At 50.2% G+C, this 26,396-nt stretch overlaps 1 protein-coding gene across 13 annotated transcripts in view; it reads left to right on the forward strand.

The window, feature by feature from the left end:
• Nucleotides 1-49: 49 nt before the first annotated feature.
• Nucleotides 50-26,396, forward strand: part of SUGP2 (SURP and G-patch domain containing 2) — a 29,324-nt gene continuing 2,977 nt past the window's right edge. For 4 of the 13 annotated variants that reach the window (XR_009737310.1, XM_061421461.1, XM_061421463.1 and 1 more), the window contains exons 1-9: nt 281-410; nt 1,821-1,949; nt 5,647-7,251; nt 9,706-9,877; nt 14,516-15,003; nt 16,023-16,134; nt 20,185-20,705; nt 22,897-22,958; nt 25,773-25,909. Coding sequence is in view for 12 of the 13 variants with exons in the window: in XM_061421461.1 (XP_061277445.1) it covers nt 380-410; nt 1,821-1,949; nt 5,647-7,251; nt 9,706-9,877; nt 14,516-15,003; nt 16,023-16,134; nt 20,185-20,705; nt 22,897-22,958; nt 25,773-25,909 (3,257 nt within the window). In the remaining variant the exon portion in view is untranslated. The other 9 variants (XM_061421468.1, XM_061421469.1, XM_061421470.1 and 6 more) reach the window with 7 other exon arrangements.

Here is a 26,396-nt window from a genome sequence, read left to right on the forward strand (position 1 = left end):
GCGGCGGTCTCCGGCTGCACCGCCCCCTGGTCCCTTTCGGCCGCCGTACGTGCGCAGGCGCGCTGGCGAGGGCGCGCCTCGGCCTCTGTCAGCCCTGTGAACCGCTCCCGGGGTGACCAAGAGTGACCGCGAGTACAGGTAAAGCTGAGAGAGCCAACAGGTTTGCGGCGACGGCGTCTCTGTCGCCTTTTTCCTGTCGCTTCCCGTCGCCGCCCGTCCAGGGAGAGAAATTTTTTGCCTCGAGAGTGTCTGCCTTGAAGGTTGGGCAGTGCGCCTGCGCGAGAGGCTTTGGCGGCGGCCGCCTGCGCCTGTGCCTTGAGGCTCGGCCGCGGCCTGCGCCTGCGCGGCGCGGCGCTGCGGAGACCGTTGGCTTATTTGCATGTCCCCGCCTCGCGCGGTGGCGGCGGCGGGTGAGGAGCCTGAGGCGGTGGCGGGGGCGGCTCCGCGCGCGGTGGGCTCGGGGTGAGGCCCGGGCCCAGGCGTTGTCGGCGGGTGGGCCCGGAGGTTGGGGGTTTGGGCTCGATCCCGGGAACCCCGGGTCTCCACGATGGCGCAGCGGGCTCGGCCCTCGGACTGCGCGGCGGACGCATCGCGGCCGGGTCGGCCTGGGGGGCGATCTGCGGCCTTCGAGGCCCGGCGCCCCCTTTTCTTTGACCTCAAAGGCCGGGAGGAGGCGGGCCGTGCCTGAATGGGTTCATTTGTTCGTTCATTCATTCAGCCTGAGCCGGGAGCGGCCCCTCTGGTGGGGTGATAACGGCGGCGGGGCGCCGACTCCGCCTCTTTAGACATTTTTTTAACTGGTTCGGTCCCCACAGCAACCCCTACCAAGAGCTGCCGGTTTAGATGGGGAAGCGGAGGCACGGAGAGGTTAGATCACTTGAATTGATCCTGGACCACCTGGCCGGGACACCCTGCCCTTCTATAGCAGAGAACAAGGGGGCCAGGGAAAAGGCCTGAAGGATAGGGAAAGGGGGTAATGGTCATAAGAAATGACTGTCAGGCAGGGGCAGGCTTGGGTTTTGAGGTTGGAGGCTTCTAGATGGAAGGAGTATCTTGCTGGGTAAGCCACCACTGGATTTCTCAATATAGCTTCTCAGTCTTTTTCTAATCAGTCTTCAGGGCTTTTTCCCCGCAACCAATGCCCTGTTTCCCAGGTTCCAGCCCAGGCTGGTTGACCTTGAATGGGTCACTTAGCCTGAACCTCCCTTCTGCACTTCTGTGTAATTTCATTCATAAGAGGCCCCACTTGTTTATTGGGTTGTTGCAAGAAGTGTTGTGGGAGTCCCTCGCTTTCAACAGGAGCCGGCACAGAGTAAGCTCTGTCAGTGGGTCATTGTCACTAGTCAGGGATTTCTCCCTTCACTTGCTGAGATGCCTCTGTCAGACGGGAAGTTAGCTCTCAGAGCGTCTTCGCCATGTCTGTGAAATAGGAAAATGGAAATGGGAAAAATCATGTCTTTCCTAAACATTGTAAAGGTTTAAGCTCCTGTCGTGTGTGTTGCTTCATACAGTCTTTCAGCAGCCCCGGGAGACAGAGCTGCTTTTACAGCGCTTCTTTTAAGGGATTCTGAGAAAATGGCCTCAGAGAAGCAAAATAGATTGTCCAAGATCAACAGTATTGTCTTACTCTTTCTTAGCCAACACACACCTGTGAGGTTATGTGGGCAGAGGTCCCGTTAAAATAAACCGGCCTTCTTCTGAAGTGCCATGCCAGATTATGGATCACTGCTTGGTTACTCTGAGGATTAAGTGGAATAGATCAGGCTTTGTGGGCATTAGTTGTCACTCTTAGTGTCTTTTTCCCCCTCTTTTCATTACAGGTCAGAGAAACATGGCAGCAAGGAGAATCGCACAGGAGACTTTTGATGCTGTATTGCAGGAAAAAGCTAACCGATATATGGACCCCAGTGGTGAGGCTGTAGGTGAAACTCTTCAGTTTAAAGCCCAAGGTAAATTAAAGTACGTGGTTTTGGGGGGAGTGAGGTGGGTGGGTGGAGCATGTATTTAGAATTGGGGCCCAACCTGCAACTCCTCAGATTTTACCTTCTTAAGTGGAGATAAAATTTTCTCTTGGTCCACCTGTTAAGTCATTATGTAGAAGGAGGTATTGTCATTATCCAGAGCTTCTCCCCAGGCACCCTGCCCCACCTAAAGAAGGGTTCTTAAATAAATTGCCTGACTCCATGCCCAGGTTTGAGCTCTTATCAGGTCTTACCTGGATTATTGCAGTAATCTCCTCGTGAAATGTCTTTCAGTTCCTGGCTTCATTCCCTGAAATCTTCTCTCCCCACAGATTTGTTAATGCTAACTTTGCGGGACCAAGGCCAAGCTTAGGCTCCTGGGGCTCCCTATTTTGGTTTTACATCCTCAGATAAGTGCAGGAGCAGCCAAGTAACTGGTATGCAAGACAGGAGGGCCTTGGAGCCTTGTGGAGCTGCTGAATGTAGGCCCTGCCTGAAAACGTTCCTTTTGCAAAGTTTTGAAGCATCCTGTCAGCAGGATAATAAATGGTCCTAGTGTAAATGGCAGGACAACCTGGAGGCCCCACCCCACAGTGCATGAGGCTCTTAGCTCTCATCCTCTGCCTTAGGCCTGTTGTTTCACCGATACTGTGTGCCTGTCTGTGTTGTGAATCCCTCGTCTCAGCTCTGTGTGATGAACTCCCTCAGTAAGACCTGGTGCACAGGTGTCTTCCCGCAGGAGGCCCTGGTAGGCCTGGATTGATTTACACTGTGTACTGGGTCCCCGCTGTGGGCTGGCCTCCTCCAGGCCTCCTTTGGCCTGTACTGTGTGCTGCTGCACCAGCCCTTGAGCCAGGCTTGCTGTAGAGAAGGCTTCCTCAGTGTTGGCTGGATGAGTCTGAGTGCTTGGGGTGGGGATAACTTATTATGTGCTTGGACCCAGAGAAACTGAGGCTTGGAAGCTGTCTCCAAAGTCTGAGTTTTCAAAAATGGTATAAGCAGCAGACAAAACCTTTCCTGTTACAAAAGATTGGAAGGATTAAGTAGTTAAGAACAGAATGTCGGGACTTCCCTGGCCATCCAGTGGTTAAGACTCCACTCTCCTAAGGCAGGGTTTGATCCCTGATTGGGGAACTGAGATCCCACATGCCACACTGTGGGGCCAAAGAAAAGAATAGGATGTAAAAAGCCTCTTTGCTGCTTCCTTATTCCTCGGAAGTAACTGTATCTGTGGTGGTTTGTGCAGCCTTTAATTCTTTTAGCCATATATGAATCCTGAATACTTCATGTGTTTTTACATATAAAAACATGTATGTGTGTGTACATATGTACATACGTGTATGTGTGTACGTAAAAACACATGTATGTATATCTATGTCTGTATGTATATATATGTGTGTGTATATATATATATATATATATATTTGGAGATTTCAATTGGTTTATCTTGTCTAGAGACTCAAACACTAACACATATCTTAAGTTACCTCAAGAAAGGTTGGGGGAGGGGGGAGACTGTAAACCCAGTAGGACACTAGATGGTTCTGGAACCATCTCTGTGTCATAGAGCTGCATTGGTCAGCCTTTCTCTGTCTGCTGCATTTTTCTGAGGCCTTGTAAACTAGGTCCTATTGGGCAGAATCCAGCCACCGCTCTTCCTCTAATGCTCCCACCGTAACCAGGCCATCGGAAACCATCAGTATCTGGATCATCTTGGTGGACTCCTTGCTGGAACTTCCACTCTTGTCCCTTGCAGTCTGTTGCCCACACAGCAGCCAGTGAGGTCATCCTTTTGCTCCAACCCCCCCATGGCTTTCTGTCTCATTCATAGTAAACTCTGGAGTCCTGTCAAGGGCCTGGCTTGATCTGGTTTGCACCCACTTCTGTTTGCATCTCCTGTCATAGTAGTTCACCAGTTTTGCTACACATTAGAATCCTTTGGGGGCTGTTTAAAAGCCCTAATGCCCAGGTCACATCTCATCCTGGTTAATTAAGTCAGGATGCCCCGGGCCTTCAGTGTGCAGGAGAATCTAGGTGCTGCACCGCTTTGTCCCTCCTTCCCTCTCCATTGTCACCACATTTGTCCTGTACTCATCTCAGGGCTTAGTCCTCACACTCCCTCTACCTGGTAGGCTTTCCCCATAACTGCACATTCTGACCCCTCACGCCAGGCCTCTGCTACTCAGATACATTGTTGTTAGAGCTGCCCACCTGACCAGCCTGTTTAAAAATGGCTTTCCCTCTTCACATTCCTGCCAGTTTGGCATTTTCTTACACCTGAAGAATTTTTTGTTTATTATTTGGCTTCCTCAACTGAAAAGTCCAGGAAAGTAGGGACTTTGCTGTGTCTTCCCTGCTATAACTTCAGGGCCTAGATCAGTGCCCATATACAGTAGGTGCTTAGTAAGTACTTGTTGGACAGATAAACTTGGATTTATTCAAAGCTCTTGTTTCCTGTGGCCTGTTGACCCGTCACTACTTACTGGCATCTTTCTCTCTCTTTTACGATTGACTTTTTGACTAGGTAATAGATTCTGGTTCAGAAAGTAAGAAAGGTACTCTGTACAGATGTCCCCCTGAGGCCCTCTGTCCCTGTGTGCCTGTAGTTCTCTTCTGGTTTTGACTTCTTACAGTTTCTTTCTTCTTTTTGGCTGCCATGCTGCATATGGAATTTCAGTTTCCTGACCAGGGACTTAACCCAGGTTCTTGGCAGTGAAAGCGTGGAGTCCTAACCACTGGACCGCCAGGGAATTCCCCTTTCAGTTTCTTCATGCGTGAGTGAACACATGCAAACATAGTTTGCTATTTTTCTCATTTCTGCACGGTGGAGGACAAAAGCACGCACTGTTCAGTTTCCACTGTGGTTTCTGCTGCCATGGCCTGTTTAACTTCTGCCTTCCCTCTTGTTTGCTCAGTCTCTCTTCAGGTATTGGTTGGCTTAACGACCCTTTCTGGGGGAGCCTGTCAGCCGCCTTTGGATCAGGTGCTCAGCTAAGGTCCGGCCAGCAGTGGTGGGTGCAGTGTCAGATGTAGCTCCCGCCTCAGTGGCACTGTGGGCCGAAGTTCCTCAGGGGAAGCAGGGGAGGCAGGCAGCCTCTAGAAAACCTGTCTGCTGTGTGATAGAAGTAGAAATACACAAGCGTTCTGGTCACAGTAAAGAAGACCAGGTTATTTGGGAGCCAAATGCCCATCCCTGAGTCTAAAAGAAGGCTTGTAAAACAGAAAGTGAAGTGAAAGTGAAAGTTCCTAGTTGTGTCCAACTCTGCCACCCCATGGAACTCTCCAGGCCAGAATACTGAAGTGGGTAGCTGTTCCTTCTCCAGGGGATCTTCCCAACCCAGGGATCAAACCCAGATCTCCTGCATTGCAGGCAGATTCTTTGCCAGCTGAGCCACCAGGGAAGCCTTGTAAAACAGAGGTAGGGCAAAGGATCTGGATGAGTGAGCAGCACTGCTGCCTAGCCTCCATGGACTGTCGTCAGGCCAGATAGGCCCAGTACTCAGAGCTCTTCTGTTTGCATAAGTAGAAACCTAGGTTTTTAAGTGAAACCACACATATTTTCCATGTGAGTTTCTAAAATGCACTCTGACTGGGAAAGCACCCTGCTGGTGGTCTGCAGATCACCCACTTGCAGCCTCTGGTCTGACACGTACCTTTGTGTTTCTTTTTGGATTGTTTATTTCAGATCTTCTAAGGACAGTCCCAAGAGCCAGAGCAGATATGTTTGATGACATTCACAGTGACAGCAGGTACACTCTGGGTACATCTGTAACTCATCCTCGAGACACTGGGAGAGAAGGCCTGAGAGGTGATATATTTCCAGGACCTTCCTTCAGGTCAAACAACCCTTCTGTAAGTGAAGACAGCTACTTTCGCAAAGAATGTGGTCGGGATCTGGAATTTTCCCACCCTAACTCCCGAGACCAGGTCTTTGGCCACCGGAAACTGGGACATTTCCGTTCTCAGGACTGGAAATTTGCACTCCATGGCTCTTGGGAACAAGACTTTGCCCACTCAGTTTCTCAAGAATCCTCTTGGTCACAGGAGTATAGTTTTGGCCCTTCTGCATTACTGGGGAACTTTGGCTCCTCCAGGCTGATTGAGAAAGAGTGCTTGGAGAAAGAGAGTCATGATTATGACGGGGACCGTCCAGGGGAGGCAGACTCTGTGCTCAGGGGCAGCAGCCAAGCCCAGGGCAGAGGCCGAGGCCTAAACCTTGCCGACCAGGAGGGTGCTGTCTTGGGAAAGGGGGAGACTCAAGGCCTGCTCACTTCTAAGGTGGGGGTTGGGAAACTTGTCATGCTGAGAAATGTGAGCACGAAAAAGGTACCCACTATGAGTCGTATCACTCCCAAAACTCAGGGCACTAACCAAATCCAGAAAACCACCTCAAGTCCTGATGTGACCCTGGCGACCAACCCAGGGACAGAAGTCCAGTTCCCTACCCGGAAAGTCCCTCTGGGGCTTGATCTGAAGGATGTCCGGCTTCCCAGGAGAAAGATGAGCTTCGACATCATAGATAAGTCAGATGTCTTCTCGAGATTTGGGATAGAAATAATAAAGTGGGCAGGATTCCACACCATAAAAGATGATGTTAAATTTTCCCAACTTTTCCAGACTCTCTTTGAACTTGAAACAGAAACCTGTGCTAAAATGCTTGCCTCATTCAAATGCTCCTTAAAACCAGAGCACAGAGATTTTTGCTTTTTTACTATCAAATTTTTAAAGCACTCCGCTTTGAAAACACCCAGAGTTGATAATGAGTTTTTAAACATGCTTTTAGACAAAGGTGCTGTGAAGACCAAAAATTGCTTTTTTGAAATCATAAAGCCCTTTGATAAATACATAATGAGACTACAAGACCGGCTGCTGAAGAGTGTCACGCCCCTGCTCATGGCCTGCAATGCCTACGAGCTGAGTGTGAAGATGAAGACCCTCACTAACCCCCTGGACTTGGCTATTGCCCTGGAGACCACCAATTCTCTCTGCCGGAAGTCTTTAGCTCTTCTGGGACAGACATTCTCCTTGGCCTCTTCCTTCCGGCAAGAGAAAATCCTGGAAGCTGTTGGCCTCCAAGATATAGCTCCATCTCCTGCCGCATTTCCAAACTTCGAGGACTCTACTCTGTTTGGGAGAGAGTACATCGATCACCTGAAGGCCTGGCTGGTCAGCAGTGGGTGTCCACTCCAGGTGAAGAAAGCTGAATCCGAGCCGACCCGAGATGAGGAGAAAGCTGTTCCTTCTACAAAACCTGAAATTCAGACCCAGGCGCTGAGTGGTCTGAGTGATGGTAAGGACAGCAGCGGCAGTTTCTGTTTGTTGTGATTTGTTTGCTTTTTTATAATGTCTCTCACTTTCTGATATTTTTACATAGAAGTTCTTTAGCCAGTTGGAAACAAATCAGAATTTTAGGAGAAAACTCACAGTGACTGCCACTCATTCATACGTGCCTGCCACTCATTCTTTAAGTATTGCTTTATTATCTGGGTTGTTTGTATCATCTTACAGCCAAGGTTAAGAAGCCTTGTTCCAAAAGTATCCCTTCTCTGCCCCGCCCCTCCAACCCCAGCCCCGAGTTATTACTTGAAAGTAAATACAGGCCACAGTCTCCAAGGATCCCCCAGGCTTCCGAGGGAAAGAAATCACAAACCCAGCCCCTCCTGTGCTGGGATTAAGGGGATATAGGAGAGGCCCCAGCCCAGCATGGGGAGTCAAGAAGGTTATTTCTGAACTGTTCTGAGGGCTAGGTGGTGGAGGCACCTTTTCACCTGCTCACTTTTCTAGACTAGCTAGAGGTTGAGAGATCACTTCAGTATACCTGGTAACCTGCAGTTAACGAGTTGGCTTACTGGGGAGGGGAAAGACAAAGAAGAAGGTAATAGAAATAGAAGTGACTGGCTGTGTAGTGTCCCTTTCCCTCCCCCTGCACTCCCAGGATGGATGTTTTCACAGCCCAGAAAGCCCAGAAGTCATGAGCACACATAGTGGCCGTTGAGGAAGTCCCTTTTTCCTCTGATACAGTTCTTGGCTTCCATTGCTCCAGTCAAGTTGGTAAGTTGCATTTGTCCCTGAATCTCCTCAAGTCTTCACCCTTGTGGAGCCCTGACTGCCACGGGCACTGGGCAGGTCCCTCTAGGGCTGGGCAGCCACACCTACTGCCAGAGAGGGAGCCTTGCAGAAGTGAGCTCAGGGCTGAAGTGGGAACTCTTCCTCACATCCCCCGAGATAGTGGGGTGGAAAGTCTGTGTAACAGTGATACTGAGAGGAACGAAAAAGTCCCCCACAACCTAAAGTTGCCCGCGACCACCCCCTGGTTGTGGTGCTGTGCACGCGTGCCTGGAGCTGCCATCTTGCTGTACTGAGAACACTGCAGTCTGCTCCTCTACAGGATTATCAAGGGCTCTTTGCTGTGTTTCTGCAGCATTTGCTGCATCTCCCTTGATGTTGGAGTCATAGTGCCTTTTATTAAAGGCTTCTGAGACTGAGCAGAGCTGGGTCCCTGTGAAATTGGCATCTGCCAAGCGTTGGCTCCTTGTCTGGTCATCAGGTAGATGGCGCCAGTTCCACATCTTATGGGGCACAGGCTGCCACTACTTCCATTACTGTTAGAAATGCTGGGATGATATCTTTGGTTGAATTTCTTGCTGCTTACTATTATTTTCATTAAAAAAAAATGTGAATCCTGCTTGAAAGGAGATATCCACAGAAAGATTGCTGGGCCAAAGGTAAGATCCACTTTCTGGCCCTTACCTGTGGTCATCTTCTCTAGAGTTGGTTGCAGTGATGCACGAATTTCATTGTCTTTGAAAGCCTCTGACTTTGAAGCTCTTACTGTTTTTGTAAAATCATGTAAAACTAGCAGTTCTATAAAGTGAGAGCCAACAACAAAAAAAGAAAGTAATTTCAGAGGGGAAATGAAATGACAGTTGAAGGATTGACGTGTTCTGTGTTAAGAACTCACACTAATGTTGAGAATGTCGATACCATGCCACAACAAACTGGAAAACCTCTCCAGATCAGGGCTGATTTTTATTGAATGAATGAACAGATAGACCATCTGCGCTATTAAAACTAGCAAATATCAAAGGAACTTCACACTTAAAAAAATGTTTTTTTTCAACCATTCAACAGATGCTTTCTGTGAACACCTATCTTGGAAGTATTGACGTTTTTTAATATTAACTTTTTTAATTGGACAATTTTTCTGTGTGAGCTTATATGTTTTCTGATTATACATCACATGTGTTTATTTTTTATAGATAAAACACACAGAAAAGTGAAATCCCTGCTAAATCTACCACCCATAGATAACCTTTGTTAACTTTCTGGTATATTCCTGTCTAATCTTTTTTTCTGTGTGTCTATTTATTTGTACCTCTTCTTCTTTCTTCATATTGCAAATTACAGTTTAGATATACTTTTTACATTATTTTATACCTAGCTACATTTTATATCTTTCTCTTTTCTCCTTAATATTGTGAACAAGTTAAGCTGTATGCAAAAAGTGATAAAGAGTTGCTACATACTATTTCCTTCTATAGAATATTGCTCTGTACAGTCACTAAGTTTGCGACTGTTTCTCTCCTATTGATTATGCTACTATAGCCTTTGAGAGGATATTTTGTATATTGGTTTGTAGAATAACAGGCCCTTTCCCTCTTCAATGCTGGTCTCTTGTGAAGGAGGATTTCAGTTGCTGGTGCCTGCTTAGGCTCCATCTTAGGCTCTATCCTGATCTTCCCAGGCCCCATGTGGTCCAGTGTGTTTCTCAGAGAAGACCTTCTGTGTGTTCCAGAGGTCCCCCAGCGAGCAGATCACAAGGTGGTGGACATCATTGACCAGCTGGTCGCACGTGTCATTGGAGGCAGCCTGTCTCCCAAAGAGAGAGCTCTTCTCCAGGAGGACCCTGCTTACTGGTAGGTCTCTAAATGGTGCTCTTCTGAATCCCTCCTGTAAAGTACAGGGCAGTGTTTCTGTTGCTCTGATGGTGTCCAGAGAAGAAAGTGAAGTGTTTATTTTGAGCTGTGGTGTGTGTCAGTAGGAAGAGTATGAGGGTGGGTCAGGTTCCTATGGGTTCAGACTCCTTGTCTGTGCTGATTTGAGGATGAGGTGAGAGACACGTGCAAAGAATGAGTGTAAGATGAGGCATACGTCACGGCAGTTGTTTGTGACTTATTGCTACTCTCTGTTCAACTGTCTTCCTTTTGTCTTATTGCCTCTTCGCTTGAATAGAACAATTTTTTAAAATTAAAGTTTCTGCCATAAATATTAATACAGCATTTGCTTATTAGAAAAGGAGAAGAAGAATAGAAAGTTGGGTGAAGCCACCTGTGCTCTTACTGGCACTCACTGGCATCTGGGAGTATTTGTTAGCAGTCTTTCTGCTCATTGGAGGCTCTCTGGTTTCTCACGCAGTTGTAATTATGCTGTGATATACCCAACTCCTTTTACACAGGAAAGTGCTCATGTTTCCTGCTTTTTGAAGACATTTCAGATGGCTGTGTTTACTGGTCTGAAAAATAGATGATCAGTTTATTTAGCCATTCCTCTCTGTTGGATTTTTAGATTTTTTGTTTTTTAAATAACATGCCCTTCCCTTATTTTTTAAATTTTAAAAAATTATGTATTTACTTGACTGAGTCAAGTCTTAGTTGCGTCCTGTGGGGTCTTTGAGGCGCGTGGACTCCAGTTGTGGCATATAGGCTCAGTAGTTGTGTGCGGGCTTAGTTCTCTGCGGCATGTGGGATCTTCGTTCTCCAACCAACTATTGAACCTGTGTCCCCTGTATAGCACGGTAGATTCATTTTTTTTAATTTATTTATTTTTGGCTACACTGGGTGTCTATTGCTGTGTGCAGGCCTTCTCTAGTCGTGGTGAGCGGGGATGGCCCTTCGTTGCAGGGCTCGGGTTTTCCATTGGTGTGACTTTCGTTGCAGAGCATGGGCTCTCGGTGCATGGGCTTCAGCAGTTGCAGTATGTGGGCTCAGGAGGTGTGGCCCATAGGCCTAATGCCGCATGGCATGTGGCATCTTTCCCAACCAGGGATCAAACCCGTGTCTGCTGCATTCGTAGGTGGATTTGGACCAGCAGGGAAATCCCTGAATTTTCTGTTCTTGCTGTTGTAATTATTAAAGATGCTTGAAAGGTAAAAATTTCTGTGTAACGGTGCCAGAGCTTTGGTGGTAACCAGTATGATTGCCGGGAGGAGAGTTAGAAATTGTTATGTTTTTATTTTGACAGGATTCTTGAATTCACCGAGGTCATGTTCATATGTTGAATAAGGCATATAACTTAAAAGTTAAAAAAAAACCCAATAGCCTAATTGCCCCAGTATCACTTATTGAATGCTTTTCATTTAGCAAATCTTTTGCTTTTTGTGCACTTGGTACTGTTCTAAGCACTTTACTGATTGAAGTACTAGCTGGCCAAACCCTCATAAACAACCTCTTGAAGTAGATATGTTGTCATCTTTACAGACAGACAGAAAACTTGAGGCTTAAAGAGGCCTCTTGCCTGGAGGATACACAGCTAGTAACAGACAGAGCTGAGAGTCACACTCAGGCGCTGTGGTCTCAGCCAGTGCTTATGCTGAAGGAAGGAGGCTGGGTAGCCTCAGACTGACGGATGAAAGCAGGGACCAGTTCCTCTGGGTAGGATGTCATGTAGACCTGAGAGACCCGGGCAGCTTCCAGGGGATTGTCGAGGTCACTGGGCTGGAGGGAAGGGGGACTCTGAGAGGACTGGGAGCATGTGTCCCTGCCTCGTGACCGCTGCACACTCCCCACAGGCTCCCGGTCACTGACAGCCGGGGGTGGTGGACAGAATCAGAGCCAGGCTTGGGGGTATGTGTGGTGGTGGTGGGCGGGCCTGCAAATCAAAAGTAAGCATGTATTTGAGGAAAATTGGCATCATGAAAGAGAATCACCAAACTCAACAGATCTGACACCTAAGACAAGAGTTACTGTAAGAAAAAGAAGATTGTCTAAAAATACATATGTGATTAATAGTCTTAGATGGGCAATAGTATATTATATCTATGAAATAGGAACTGCTTATTATGGAAAATAGCCAATTGAGGATCTTGGAATTGAAGAATGTGATTGTTGAAATAATCTCAGTGGTTGGCTGATAGAAACAACCTGAATGAGGAGCAGATTAGGGAGCTGACTCAGAGATTTGATCACCTGTGAACTCCTTCAGAGTTACCCAGAGCCTGTAAGAAGAAAGAGTGTGCAAAGAAACAGTGTTAAAAAAAAAAAAAAAAGCAAACTTAGGTTTAAATTCTTAAGTCAAAGTGGTATTTGTATGTGATTTACCAAAAAAATCAATGTTATAACAAAAGGCAAAATGTTTCTGCCATGGTCCATTCTCATGCCAGTTCCACTCTTTTTTTTTTTTTTTTTGGCCATGCCAGTGCAGCCTGTGGGATCAGTCCCCAACCAGGAATCAAACCCATGCCCCTCCTACAGTAGATGATTGGAGTCTTAACCACTGGTCTGCCAGAGACATCCCTGAGTTTGCTCCTTAGAGACAGTCACTTTTAGTTCTTTAAGCTACTTTTAACAGTTAACTGTTATATCCCTAGAGATGACACACCGATGCTGCTCTTTTTTTTTTTTTTTTTTTAAATGTCTGAGCTGTGCGTCTTGTGAGATATTAATTCCCCAACCAGGGATTGAACCCAGGTCCTGGCAGTGAAAGCACCAAGTCCAAACCACTGGCCCACCAGGGAATTTCCCAAAGCATTTTCTTCATAATGAAAAGTATATAATTCAAGCCTCACGGCAACATGGTGAAATAACTTATCATTATCACGCATCCCATCTTATAGATGGAGAAACTGAGGCACAGAAAGACTCAGTAAATCTCACAGCTAGTGAGTGACTGCACTGGGATTTGAACCTGGCAGGCTAGCTCAGGAGTACACTGTGCTTTTGATGTTATGCTCCACTAGAGCTGGGGGAAGTGGGCTTGTGACTGATGTGTTGAACCTGCACTTGGCATTAGACTCAACCTCAGAAAAGGGACTCCTGTGGTGGGGATCTGGTCACCTGGCATTTACTCCACTGTCTGCCGTGAATGGGGCTGCATTTGACTTGAGAGCTGGCGCATCCCTGTTGGTCCGCCTTCCCTCCTGTGGGAACCTGGGCTGGTCAGGGTGCAGTCTTACAGGATGCTGCTGCCGCCTGGCAGAGTGTCTCGGGCAGCAGGGGAGCCAGCACAGCCTGTTCCCCCAGATCCAGCCAGACCTTGACTGTGTAGTGAGCGTCGGCAGGAGCTCCATACAGAGCCGCCTGCCAGGGACACGCCACATCACACAGAGCTGCCAGCATCCTGCTGTGCACTGCCACCTCATGGCCAGTCTGGCAATGGGGAACCTTATCTAATACGTGGTCTCAATAGCAGACAGTCCAAAAGCCTCGTGAAATACTGCCATACTCACCAGACGCTACTTACTCTTTAACACAAACTGAAGTTGAACGTTCACAAAAACCATGGTATGAATGAGGTCACGGGGAAAGTCACAGACCATCCCAGGAAAGGAAAATCATGTTGGCCACATTGTGCCATGCATAAAGCAACAGCCTAAATAAAACTGGCTTCTAATAACTTTCCGTATGAAAGAGAATTAGAGTTGAAATTAGAAACTCTTCAGAAGGAAGTAGCAGGTTGGGGGAAGGTACAACCTTGCATGTGTTTATCAGAAATGAAGAGTGAAGATAACCATTCAATTCATGAGGCAAAGAAAAAACGGTGAAACCGTTCAATTCATGAGGCAAAGAAAAAACGGTGAAAAAAGCCCAGACTAGGAAGGAAGGGTTAATAGAGATGAAAGAAAGTGCTAATGAAATGGGCTGCAAAGTAAATAATGTGAAAGACCCCTCCATTCCCCTTTCTCACCCACTTCTTAGAGCAAATTCTTATGTTTACTTTTGATTCTTTCAACCTGTGTGAAAAACAAATATGCGTGGGTGTTATGTACACAAAGGCAGTTTCGTAGGGGATGTTTCAGTGTTGGATTTCTGTAGCTTGCTCTCCATGGGCTGCATCACGGATCTCTTTCTGTGCTAGTACATGTAATGTCAGTACGTGTAACTCAGACTCCTCTTTTCTGTACTCTTCTCCTTCTGACTCGGGCACATGATTTCACATCAATGGCATGCTGTCCTTAATGATGTAATTAAAAGGTCGCTGAGTGTCCACCATTTGAAGGGTTTCACCTCCTGAAAGCAGTGTCTGGGAGCAATCCCTGCCATACCCTGGCAGCAGAGGGCTTCCATGTGAGGCCGCCAGGAGCTGTGAGCTCCTTCACGGTGCTGAAATTGAGCAGGAATCAACCAGTGCTCCATCAAAGCTCCTAATCACCCTGTGGTCACTCTGAGCAGGACACATGGCCGGGGCCCAGCGCTGCGTCCTTGGTAGAGCTGGGCAGAGCCTCTCCATCAGCAAGGAGGCCACCAAGTAGAAAGGGTTTGCAGAAGTGTATTTACAGCAGCAATTTGGTTGTGCTGGTATGTTCACAAATGTTCTGCTGTTCCTGTTTTGTTACATAGGTTTTTGTCTGATGACAGTAGTCTGGAGTATAAATATTACAAGCTGAAGCTGGCAGAAATGCAGCGGATGAGCCAGACCTTGCCAGGAGCAGATCAGAAGCCAACGGCAGCAGAGTGTGCTGTCCGGGCTATGCTGTACGCCCGGGCGGTCCGGAGCCTCAAGAGGAGGCTCCTACCAGGGCGGCGGCGGGGGCATCTTCGAGCTCAAGGGCTCCGGGGCTGGAAAGTGAGGAGAGCCACCACCGGGACCCAGACCCTACTCTCCTCAGGCACCAGGCTGAAACACCATGGCCGGCAGGCTCCGGGCTCCCTGCAGGGCAAGTCGCCCCAGCCAGACAGAAGTGATGCTGCCAAGGACTGCCCTCCAGAGCTGGCCGGACCCTCACCTCGGGACCCCAGCCCTGAAGCCTCAGGCCCATCCCCCAAGCCAGGAGGCTTGGATGTCTCCGAAGCCCCTCAGACCTCTTCTCCCTGCCCATCTATTGATGGTGAGTGCTCACCCCTGTCTCTGTCCTCTGGGCCCCAGCCCTAGCTCTGATCCATCTCCAGGGGTCTCTGCAGAGGCAGGCAGCTTTCGTGGGCTGGGCGGGGCGGGGCCGGGCAGCAAACGGCAGCAAAGGGACCCAGCCCGGATGACACACGCCGAGGCACGCTTCTCTTGCCTCCCCAGGGGGCTGGCCCTGGAGTCCTGCTGCCCCCTCCTCTCCTGAGCGTGGATCCAGCAAGCGTGGATCCAGCATGCGTGCATGCGTGCCGCCTGCCGAGTCTGTGCTTCCCCACACAGTTCACCTTCTGGCCAGCAGGGTGTGCCACGTGCCCGTGCTTGGGGCGTTGAGCTCCTTGATCCAATTCTCTGTATTCTTGCCCCTTGTGCTTCTCATAGGGCTGCCCTGGTTCTCGTTCTATTTCCTCTTCCCTGCTAAGCTCTCGTTTCCTTCTTTAGAGTGACTTGCAGTTTCTTCTGTTTCTGCCAAGCATTGCCTTCACCTTCCACAACAGGGCTGCCCTATGGCCAGTGCTTCCCCTCAGCACTAGATGGGAATGTAGAGGGAAAAACATTTTTCTAGTTATTGCTATGTAACAGAAAGCATCGAGTATTGTTCCAAGTCGGCTAGGCTGGGCCTGCTAGCTGCAGGCAGTGGCCAGTAGTCAGGGACTGTCTGTTGGCTGAGGAGTTGGAGCTTGTGGGCTACATGCCTGTCGCCCCCCAGCAGTAAGCCTGACGGTTGGATTGGGTATCCAGGAGACGCAGAGGAGGTGCTTGAGGTGCCTCAGGCCCAGGCTCCACGTTTCTGTCACATTCTCAGTCAGAACGAGTCCCAGGGCCAGCCCCAGTTCAAGGGGAGAAAGGAGAGCCCACCTCTGCCCGACAGAGCGGCAGAGGCATGTGGCAAAGGGTAAGACCACAGTGACGGGCCGTCGCTGTAATCAGTCTCCACAACCCCATGATGTTCACGTGGAAATTGGCAGCTCAGAACCAGTACATGACAGTTGCTTTATTTTGTAGTTGATACGAAGACAATGGAGACTGCAGAGAAACTGGCCAAATTTGTTGCTCAGGTGGGACCAGAGATTGAACAGTTCAGCATAGAAAACAGCATTGACAACCCTGACCTTTGGTACGTACCCATCACACCCCTTTGATTTATGGTCACCTCATGAGTGGTCCTGAGAGCCCATAGAGGGTCGCCTCCAGGATAGATTATGACTTCTCTTCCACTGAGCTCAGGGCTTTTCAGGAGAAGCATCTGTCTGGGGTTGTTGGAGACCTGCCCTCGTCTGGGGCGTCAGGAAAAGCCACCCCCAGAGGGAAGTTTAAGCTGGATCCAAAGGCTCAGTGGGGGGTGTTGGTCAGGGGAAGGGGGAGAGAACGCCCTGGCAGAAGGATGTGAAGGTTCCCCAGAACCTTTGCAGAGGCAGAGAGGAGAGTGTGTGCTCGCCCGTGAGCCTGAGGAGGAGGGCACCATCCCTGCTGGTGCTGGCAGCTCTGGGCGGGGTGAGAGTGTGCTGCTCGTGTAGCATGGTGATGGAGTTTGGTCCCGGTGTGAGCAGCAAGCACTCCCACGTAGTAGCGGCTTGGCACCCTTGTGCATTCTTAAGTGGGGTAAATGTTCAACATTCCATAGCCCAGAGGCCAGAGAACCCGCTCTTCTGCGGGGCGCCAATTCTCCTGAAGGGGAGGCCGCCTGAGGGCCGTGTGTTCTCAGTACTGAGCCTTAACGTGGCTGAGCTCGCTTGGAGTGGGTGGGATTCCCATGCTGTCTGGATTGCATCCTATAGCCAGCTAGGGCTTCTGGACCCTTGCCCTGTTCCCAACGTGCTGGAGAGTTGTGCCTTTACTTAAGGATACGGTTAAAAATTTTACGTTTCCTGGAACATTTCTGGGAGTCAGTGCGTCTAAGCTCTTATAGCAGATTTGGACGTTGAGTAGGTCTCCTGCACTGGGTACCTCTTGCTTCCTGTGAGACTCAGACCAGCCACATGGAGCATTGGTGGCCTTGCAGGTACTCAGCCTAGTACTGCCTTTTACAGGCCTTGGGGCTGCTGGGCCTGACAGGTCTTAGAGCTGGGCTGCCACTGCATGCAGGACCTCACACTGGCAGGGCCAGGCAAAGGGGACAACTCAGTGAAGGGCAGGTGGGAGCATTGCAGCAGTTTTCTTTTTTCTCCCAATGCAGAAAGAGAACTCTGCATTGTCCTGCTTACTTGGCACTGGCAGGGCTTGGTGTCATTCCTCAGTCTCTGTGGCAGCCTTTTCTGAGCAGTGTTCCTCAGAAGATGCTGTCTGCTTTGTGCCCTGCAGAGAGAGCCGGAAAACTCCAGCAGCCTCAGTGGGGTGATGCATTCTCGCCCCCAGTGCTCGTAGGATAGTTGAAAATGACTGCATCCAACACCCACCACCTATCTAGTAGGAGGCGAGATGACTGTGTTTCTTCCCTTAGAAGAGTCATACCTGTAATGTGTTCAGTGGTTGCTTCAGTTAATTCATTTTGTGTTTGTGGTTATGTCCTCATTTTGACACAGTCAAGTTCATTTGTTTCTGCTGAGAATCTGTTTGGAGGTTTTTTTTCTTATCCTTTTTAATTTAATTTTTAAAGAAAGTACAGAATTTGTATGGCTCTAAAGTAAAAATTACAAGAGGTAGACTCAGAGAAGTCTCATTCCCCCCATCCATCAATAATAAGAAGCCATTTTCATTTATCTGTAGCATGTGTATGTGTATTTCTCTCTCAGTTCTTCCAGCACACGTAGGTTTCTGTATGTAACAGGGGCTTTTGTCCCATGCCATTTCCCTTCACAACATGTCCAGAGGTCCCTCCGCCTGTCCCACCTGTGTCCTCGCTCTCCAGTCTGTTGTGTTGCCCTCCCCATGCAGCCACATCTCACCTGGCTCCCAGTGTGTTTGAGTTATGGGTCAGCTTAAGAATACAATTAAGAGGGCTTCCCTGGCGGCCCAGGGGCTTGGGAGTGTGCCTGCCAGCACAGGGGACACAGGTGCAGTGCCTGGCCCCGGAAGATTCCACATCCCCTGCACCGAAGCCACTGGAACCCAAGCACCCCAGAGCCTGTGCTCCGAAGCAAGAGAGGCCACCGATGAGAAGCCCACCCATCTCGGAAGAGTAGCCCCTGCTTGACGCAGCTAGAGAAGCCTGCACACAGCAACAAAGACCCAGCACAACAAAAATAAATAAATACGTCTTGAAAAGAAAGGAGTACAATTAAGAGAGCTGCATGGGCTGGACTTGCAAAGGGATCAGCCTGCCTTTGGCAGGAATTTTATCGCATCCTTCCTTGGAAAAGAAGAAACAATAAAAGAAACAGCTTGTTCAAAGTCCAAATTCTTACTTCATGGATGTAAAAAGTCCAGGTAGCTACAGGATTACTGGCGCTTTGCATAAGTGGTTCCGTGGTGGTGTGTCAGCCCACAGGAGGAAAGACCAGATTCCTAGAAGGGTGTTCATTTGGAAAAGCAGCACTGGTGATCCACACAGCCTCCTGAGCTTGTGTTCTCTCACAGGAAGCCTTATCAGTTCAGTAATGCCAGTTCATCTGCCTAGATTAACTAATTACGCTTCATTTTGTAAGGTATACAACTCGCTCTCCTATTTTGATGTCAGTTTTTCAATAAAGTTTTGATTATGGGTGAAAAAAATACAATTAAAAATATTTCCTGTAGCATAGAACCAATTTAAATATTTTTCTAAAAAGCTGCCTAGTTGTCCCAACACCATTTGTTGAAAAGGTTGTTCTTTTTCCACCTTCATCAGATACTGTGTTTCTGGTCTTTCTCTTGATCTGTCTGTCCATAGACCAGTATCATACTGTTTTAGCTGTAGAGGCTTTACACACCTTGTAATATGCGATGAAGCTGGGCCTCTTACTGACCTTGTTCCGGGGGTGCTCCTAGATATTCTTGCATACTTAGGTTTCTGCATGCATACCTGGTGGCTCAGCCAGTAAAGAATCTGCGTGCAGTGCTGGAGACCTGAGTTTGATCCCTGAGTCAGGAAGATCCTCTGGAGAGGGAAATGGCGGCCCACTCCAGGATTCTCGTTTGGAGAATCCTGTGGACAGAGGCGGAGAAGGCGATAGCACCCCACTCCAGTACTCTTGCCTGGAAAATCCCATGGACGGAGGAGCCTGGTGGGCTGCAGTCCATGGGGTCACGAAGAGTCAGACACGACTGAGCGACTTCACTTTCATTTTTCACTTTCATGCATTGGAGAAGGAAATGGCAACCCACTCCAGAGTTCTTGCCTGGAGAATCCCAGGGATGGTGGAGCCTGGTGGGCTGCCGTCTATGGGGTCGCACAGAGTCGGACACGACTGAAGCAACTTAGCAGCAGCAGCAGCATGGACAGAGGAGCCTGGCCAGCTATAGTCTATGGAGTCACAAAGAGTTGGACACGACTGAGAGATTAACCCTTCACTTCATGAACTTAAGAATCACGTTCATATCCAGAAAAAAAAAATGATGCTTTTACTTTTATACATTAATATTTCGTTAGGGAAGAATTGACTCCTTTATGAGGCTGAGTTGTCCTTTCCAAGAACAAGGGCTGTCTTTCCTTTGGCCCAAGTATATTATGTGTGTTTTTGGTTTCTCAGCACCAGCCACACCTCCAAGCTATGACTAAGGCCGTTGAACTCTGAGGTGCAGAGAGGCCTTGTTGCCCCCGTACTCACACAGCTTTGTTGCGGGACGTGAGGCAGGAGGTGCTGTGCTTGGCACACCTTTCTCCGTCTCATGGCTAGAGGGCGGGAGGAACAGAGAGTCACAGCACACGCAGGCCTAGAGTGGCCGGTGACATAATTAGAGATGAGGTGAGGCCCAGGCCGGATCTCCTGGGGGTGCTGTTAGAGCTCGTTCCAGCGTGTTCCCTGACCATCCCTGCGTACCTTGTTCCTCCAGCTCCCTCCCCAGGAAAGCAGTTAGGCCTCTTCTGGCTCCTTTGTTAAATTACTAATACTCCTCAAACTTCCTATCTCATTGTAAGGCTGACCGTCAAGAAAGAAAGGCCGACTTTCTACCACAGCTGGTAGAAAGAGGTCGTGTATCTGCTGCTTTATGCCACCCGCAGTTCTTTCGGGTCCATTTGGACAGTTTCAGCAAATAGGAGAGTGTAGAGAACCCTCTGGTTAACCAGTGTATCTCATCTTTATCCTAGGTTTCTACACGACCAAAATAGTTCAGCTTTCAAATTCTATCGAAAGAAGGTATTTGAACTGTGCCCATCAATCTGCTTTACGTCATCTCCACTGACCCTCCATGCCAGTGAGAGTGCCGATTCTCAGGAGAGCCCCCTGGAGCCCATGGAAGGGGAAGGAGAGTTTGAGGACGAGCCCTCTCAGCACGAGGCTGAGCTGGAGAGCCCAGAGGTGATGCCTGAGGAGGAGGAGGAGGAGGACGAAGAGGACGAAGAGGAGGACGAGGAAGGGGGTGAGGAAGCCTCCCCTCCTGGAGGGGTCTCCAGGCCGGCAGAAGGGTCCAAGTCTGAGGGCTCGGAGGGCAGCCCCCCAGCTGATGGCCTCCTGAGCGAGGTGGCCGAGGACAGCCCGGCTGGCGGGCCTGCCCTGTCCCAGGCCTCCTCAGGGGCCTGCTTCCCCCGGAAGAGGATCAGCAGCAAGTCACTGAAGGTCGGCATGATCCCAGCTCCCAAGAGGCTGTGTCTCATCCAGGAGCCCAAGGGTGAGTGCCTGGGTATTCATCCAGTGGCCTCAGTGCATCTTCTGTTTAATACCTGAGGAGGAATGATGCTCAGCTGGGGGCCATGGGAAATTGTGGAGACGTGGCCTCTTTTGAGGAATTTACCTGATCCCCCCAGCCCAAGTTTAGCTGCAAGATGACTGCTGGCCCCTGTCGCCCCTTCTGCCTCTGATCACTCCAGCTGACCTTTGAGAATCCCCCTAGGACCAGCACACCCCGGGGCTCTTTGCTGTTGTATTTTATTTAACCCAGAATAGTACTGTTGGTTTTGCACACAGTCCAAAATGTTTATGAGAAACTGACGTTTGCAGCTGGTCCAGAGATGGCACTCTAAGGAGATGCTGCCTTTGGCTTCTAGCGCCGCACACGTTGCTTGTTATTTTCCGTTATTGCTCAGCTTCCAACAGGGGAATCCTGGCTGTGGAAGGAACAGGCCTGGGTCATCTTGGCTGCTGCCTGTGATCTAGAGGGGTGCCCGGCTTTCTGAGCACTGCCCCCCCACCCTGCTGCAGGCCCCAGGGTAGTGATACCTGCTTGATGATGTTGAGGCAGGGGCCATGGAGCAGTCTGGGGCAGCAGTTAGTGAGACCTGTGGAGTCCACGCTCTGCCGGCCTTGGCCGTGGAAGGCCATCTCCTGCTCGTCTATAGGGAGGGTCAAGGTTCTTAAGGTACAGTTTACCAGCAATAAACACGCACCCTTTTCAAGTGGATAGTTGATGGAGTTTTGGCAAAGGTGTACAGGCGTGTGCCCCCAGCACTGCTGAGCTGGAGCTTCTTCCAGAAGTGCCTCTCTGCCCCTCCACAGTCTCCTACCTGGCTCCAGCAACCACTGACCATTTTCTGGCCTCGTGGTTTGCCTTTTTTGGACTGTCCGTAGGTAAATCACATCATGTGCCGCTTTTGGTGGGCTCCCTGCTGCCCACCCAGGTCTCCACACAGCCAGGCCTGGGCCGTGTTTGATTTGTGGGGCTGATCCTTTGATGCTTGTGTGGGAGGAGGTGGTTTTGGTGAACAGTGCTCCACTGTGTGTAGAATCTATGTGTTCTAAGTTACTGAGAACATCATATTCACACCCAACTGTATCAGTCTAGTTTCTCCTGCTAACAGTTCTCATGGTTTCTGTTTAGAAACAGTGTTGCAATCGATTGCTAACTCTCTACTAGGCTCTTCTGTCCTTCAGAACTTACCAGAGGGCGGTAGCACATCAGAATACTTGTTATGATGGCCTTCATGGGGGAAAAGTGAGATTTTTTCCATTTTAGAAGCTCAGTTATTTGATAGGGTGGTTGATGAGATAGTACCAGACCTGCTAGTCTCTCTTTTGTCAAATATAATAATAATAATAATAATATGATCTAGTGCTCTGTATGGAGAAGGAGATGGCACCCCACTCCAGTACTCTTGCCTGGAAAATCCCATGGACGAAGGAGCCTGGTGGGCTGCAGTCCATGGAGTCGGGAAGAGTCGGACACAACTGAGCGACTTCACTTTCACTTTTCACTTTCATGGATTGAGAAGGAAATGGCAACCCACTCCAGTGTTCTTGCTTGGAGAATCCCAGGGACGGGGGAGCCTGGTGGGCTGCCGTCTATGGGGTCGCAGAGAGTCGGACACGACTGAAGTGACTTAGCAGCAGCAGCAGCAGTGGTGCCTAGAAGGTCCCATGGGCGGAGGAGCCTGGTGGGCTGCAGTCCATGGGGTCGCACAGAGTCGGACACGACTGAAGTGACTTAGCAGCAGCAGCAGCAACAGCAGCAGTGCTCTGTATGAGAAGTGTGATTGTTTTTACTGGAAAGTTCTGTGTGGACTTTAGTTCTTTATCTGTGGAACACTTGCAGAGACATGAAGAGGGCGCAGTGTCACAAATCAGTTATTTGTTGAAGCAAAATGCCTTCCTCCAGTCATGGAAAGCAGTGCATATGTTGGGTCCGTCATCATAAACATGGCAGTCACACTTGCGGAGACTCCCACAGCAAGGCAGCACTCAGCTGAGCTTCTGTGTTCGTTTCTGTGCTCTGCGGGCCAATTGGCTGGCCCCGCAGTACAGCTCCTAGTCTCCTCTGTCGGCAGAAGGGCTGTTAGCCAAAGCTGCAGCATGCTTGTCTTCTAAGTGTCAGTAATCTGGGGAAAGGACCTGTGTATTTGTATATATACATTTCTTTTGTCTTCCAGTTCACGAACCAGTTCGAATTGCCTATGACAGGCCTCGGGGTCGCCCTGTGTCCAAGAAGAAGGTGAGCACGGCTGAGAGTCCTCAAGTGTGACATAGAGCTTGCCCTAGTTCTCAAGGGTACAGGCTGCAGGCTGTACTCACTCTGCAGGCCAAGTGTCAACATGCAAAGAACAACATAGAGCCTTATCTCTCTTAAAACTGTTCGGCATTGCCCAGAGCACAGGATGGAGTAATTAGTCTGTTTAAGGGATGGGTAAGGCCTGATGTGTGCAGTGGATCGGCGAGATGAACAAGATGACGTCTCAGCCATTGAGAGCTTCAGATTTAGTAGACTATAATTGTGGTTAAAAGAATGCGCTGCTTTGCTGGTAAGCTGAGCATGTGTGCGCACGCGTGTGCATGTGTGCGCGTGTGTGTGTACGCGCATGCGTGTGCGAATGTTCATTAATGAACCGGCACCAACCCCCTGGGCTCTCTCTTCCATCTGCCCACCCAGAGGCAGCCGTGAACAGGGCTGTCAGCAGCAGAAATGTGCAGAACTGAGCATGGTGGGTGAGGAAGGAGCAAGGTGGGAGGCCTGATAGAAGCCCCAGGGCAGACGCAGGTCAGCAGCGAGCCCTTTGTGCCTAGCGCGGAGCGGTGGGGGTGGGGCGCTGAGGCAGTGGAGGTGGCGGCAGCCAGGTCACGTGGGGTCTGTAGGTGGGTGTCAGCACTGTGCCCCTTCTTTGGGAGAGGCGTCAGGGGGCCACACCACAGTGGGGATTTGGGTAGAAGACATGGCCGTTATAACTACTGTGTGGAAAGCAGCCTGTGGGCTAGCGGGCCAGGCAGAGCTGAGGCCCAGGCAGGGTGAAGTGGAGTTGGTGGGACTTACTGATGGACTGGATGTGGACCAGAAAAAGCCAAGAAGAGTCCAGGGTGACTCTGGGGTTGTCGGCCTGGACAGTTAAGGGAACAGGGCTGCTGTTGACTGAAATGGGGCGCCCCTCTGGGGGGTGGGTCATTGGAAGGAGACGAGAGCGAACCTCAGGCAGGTGAGGCTGGCCCACGTCACCTGGGACACGTGGGGACATCACAGGTCCTAGCAGTCCAGGAGGTGTCTCTGCAGGCGTCCAGGGGTGAGGAGAGCCCGTGTGGTGGCTCAGACTGTTGTGAGTGCATCGCGCCAGTCTCAGCAGACAGACGAAGCGTCAGTGTGACCTCAGTTACAGCTGAGAGCAGGAACCTTCCTGTGCCCGAAGCGTGTGTTTTTAACAGGTGTGTTGGGTTTTAAGCTGAGCCAGCACCCAGGTACCCGTCTGGTGAGGCACAGCCTGGTGAGAAGGCAGCCGTTTCAGGCTCAGCCTGGCCATCTAATCTTGGCATGAGGTTCTGTTTGTACATCTGTAAAGCGGGACAGTTGCATCTACCTTGCAGGTAGGAGATCCGCAAGGATTAAAGGAAATGGTGTTAACCAGTGTGCAGCCAGCTGGTACCCTGCCACCGTGGGTCTCTCTGTGGTGTGACTGCTGACAGGGCAGAGGTCTCCTCGTAGCTCTTCGTGCACTCTGCAGCCTGGCCTCGGGTGCATGGCTCTGCTCTAGCCCCCAGGAGACCGGGCAGGCTGATTCTTAGACAGTTGAAAACTCACCAAGACGTGTCCAGCTGAGTGGACCCCTGTTCCTCTTGTTGCTTCCACTTTCGCAGCTTTCCTGAAGCGGGGTGCAAGCCTGCCCCTGGGGGACCTGTGGCCAAGCTTTCCTGCCCCTTCCCCACCCTTTTCCCACCCACACTGGAACCCTCCCTGCTGTTCCTCGCTGCCTTGATCCAGACAAAGGAACCTTCTCCCTGGGAGCGCATGAGCCCCCTCTCAGTCTCCCAGGCCATAAATGGATTAAAGAAACAGGCTCAGGCGGCAGGAACTGGGAGCCCTTAGCTGCCCAGGCTTTGCAGCACATGAATATTCATGAGTGAATGGAAATCCCTGTTGCTCACACCGGGCAGGTGTCTCCTCCACAGGCCTCTGGGCCTTTTCATTCGTCTTTCCACAGCCTGCTCTGGAGCCCAGATCTCTGCCAGGGCTTCTTACTTCTCCACCGACAAGGTCATTCCCAGTCCCCATCCTTCCCAGCTGCACCCACTCAGCGAGGTCTGCTCTGTGCTAGACATGGACCTCAGAGTCCAGGTAGAACCTCATCCCTGTCCTTGGGGAGCACTCAGAGCCCCAGACCTGGGAAGGACCAGACACACACGTAGGTTTGGTAAGTAATGCCTGAGGGCTGCCCAGGAAGCTTCCAGAATGGAGTCACTGTCCAGCGTTTTGAAAGCTCACAGAAATGAATGAAACGATGAGAGAGGAGTGGATGTTGAATAGAGAGGACCTTTTGAGACAGTTTTTCTGTACAGCCTTTCTGCATTCCTGTCTGGTCCCCTTCTGCCTTAGCCCTGCTTCCTCTCTGACTCTGGCACTCCAGGGGCCTTCCTGCCTCAAGGCCTGTTCCACCCAGCCTGGGATATGCCCCTGACCATCACTTGGCCACTTTCTTTATTCAGGTCTCCACTCTGGGATCTTCCTAGTCAAAACTTTTGGGCAGAACCCCTACCATCCCCTCACAAAGTTTAGTTCAGTCTCAACACTGCAACAAGAGCAGTCGCTGCGAAGCCTGAGAGACTGGTTCAGTTCTCTGGGGACACCTCAAGCTGTGACCTCCAACCTTTACAAATATCAGCCCACCCAGGGAGTGTTGCCAGGACTGTGACTTGATCTTGCGCATCTAGGGGCATCGAAGGGGCATTAGGGGTGTTGGTGTTGGACCGTGTCCAGGTGCAGCCCAGGGCAGGCTCCTGATCAGGCGCGTTGCTGCCCCTCACGTGCCGCACTCTTCTCTCTCCTCAGAAACCCAAGGATTTTGATTTTGCCCAGCAGAAGCTGACCGACAAGAACCTGGGGTTCCAGATGCTACAGAAGATGGGCTGGAAGGAGGGCCACGGCCTGGGCTCCTGTGGGAAGGGCATCAGGGAGCCGGTCAGCGTGTACGCGGCAGGCGTCAGGGGCCGGGGGGCGGGCAGCTGTGCCCGGGGAGACAGGCTCTCTGGGGGATTCTGGCCCTAAGTCCTTTGACCGGCACCCCTTGATTTCCCTGGCGTTGAACGTGGCTTCTGGCAGGTCGTGTCCCTGTGCAGGTGTTCACACAGTTTCTGGCTGCATTTGCATAGACTTGGTCCTTGGCATTTGGCCATGTTCATTATTATCAAAAAAGCCGAGTGGTAATTCTGGGTGGTTACGCTAACAGCCACTTCCCTTTTCTGGGAACCCACACTCCGATTAGCCAGGAGAGAGCACGGCCCACAGTTTAGGAAGCCCCACTAACATGCAGCAAGCATTTCCTTTAAAAGTGAGCTTAGCACCTGCTGGGGAGGCTTTCGGCTGTAATAAGGGGCTGGCTTCTGAGCACGCTTCTCAGAAGGTCCACAGGCCTGCACAGGTGAGTGTCCCTTGTCCCCACCGTGAGCTGTGTCT

This window comes from Bos javanicus, chromosome 7 (genome assembly GCF_032452875.1).
Source record: "Bos javanicus breed banteng chromosome 7, ARS-OSU_banteng_1.0, whole genome shotgun sequence".
Classification (NCBI taxonomy): Eukaryota; Metazoa; Chordata; class Mammalia; order Artiodactyla; family Bovidae; genus Bos; species Bos javanicus.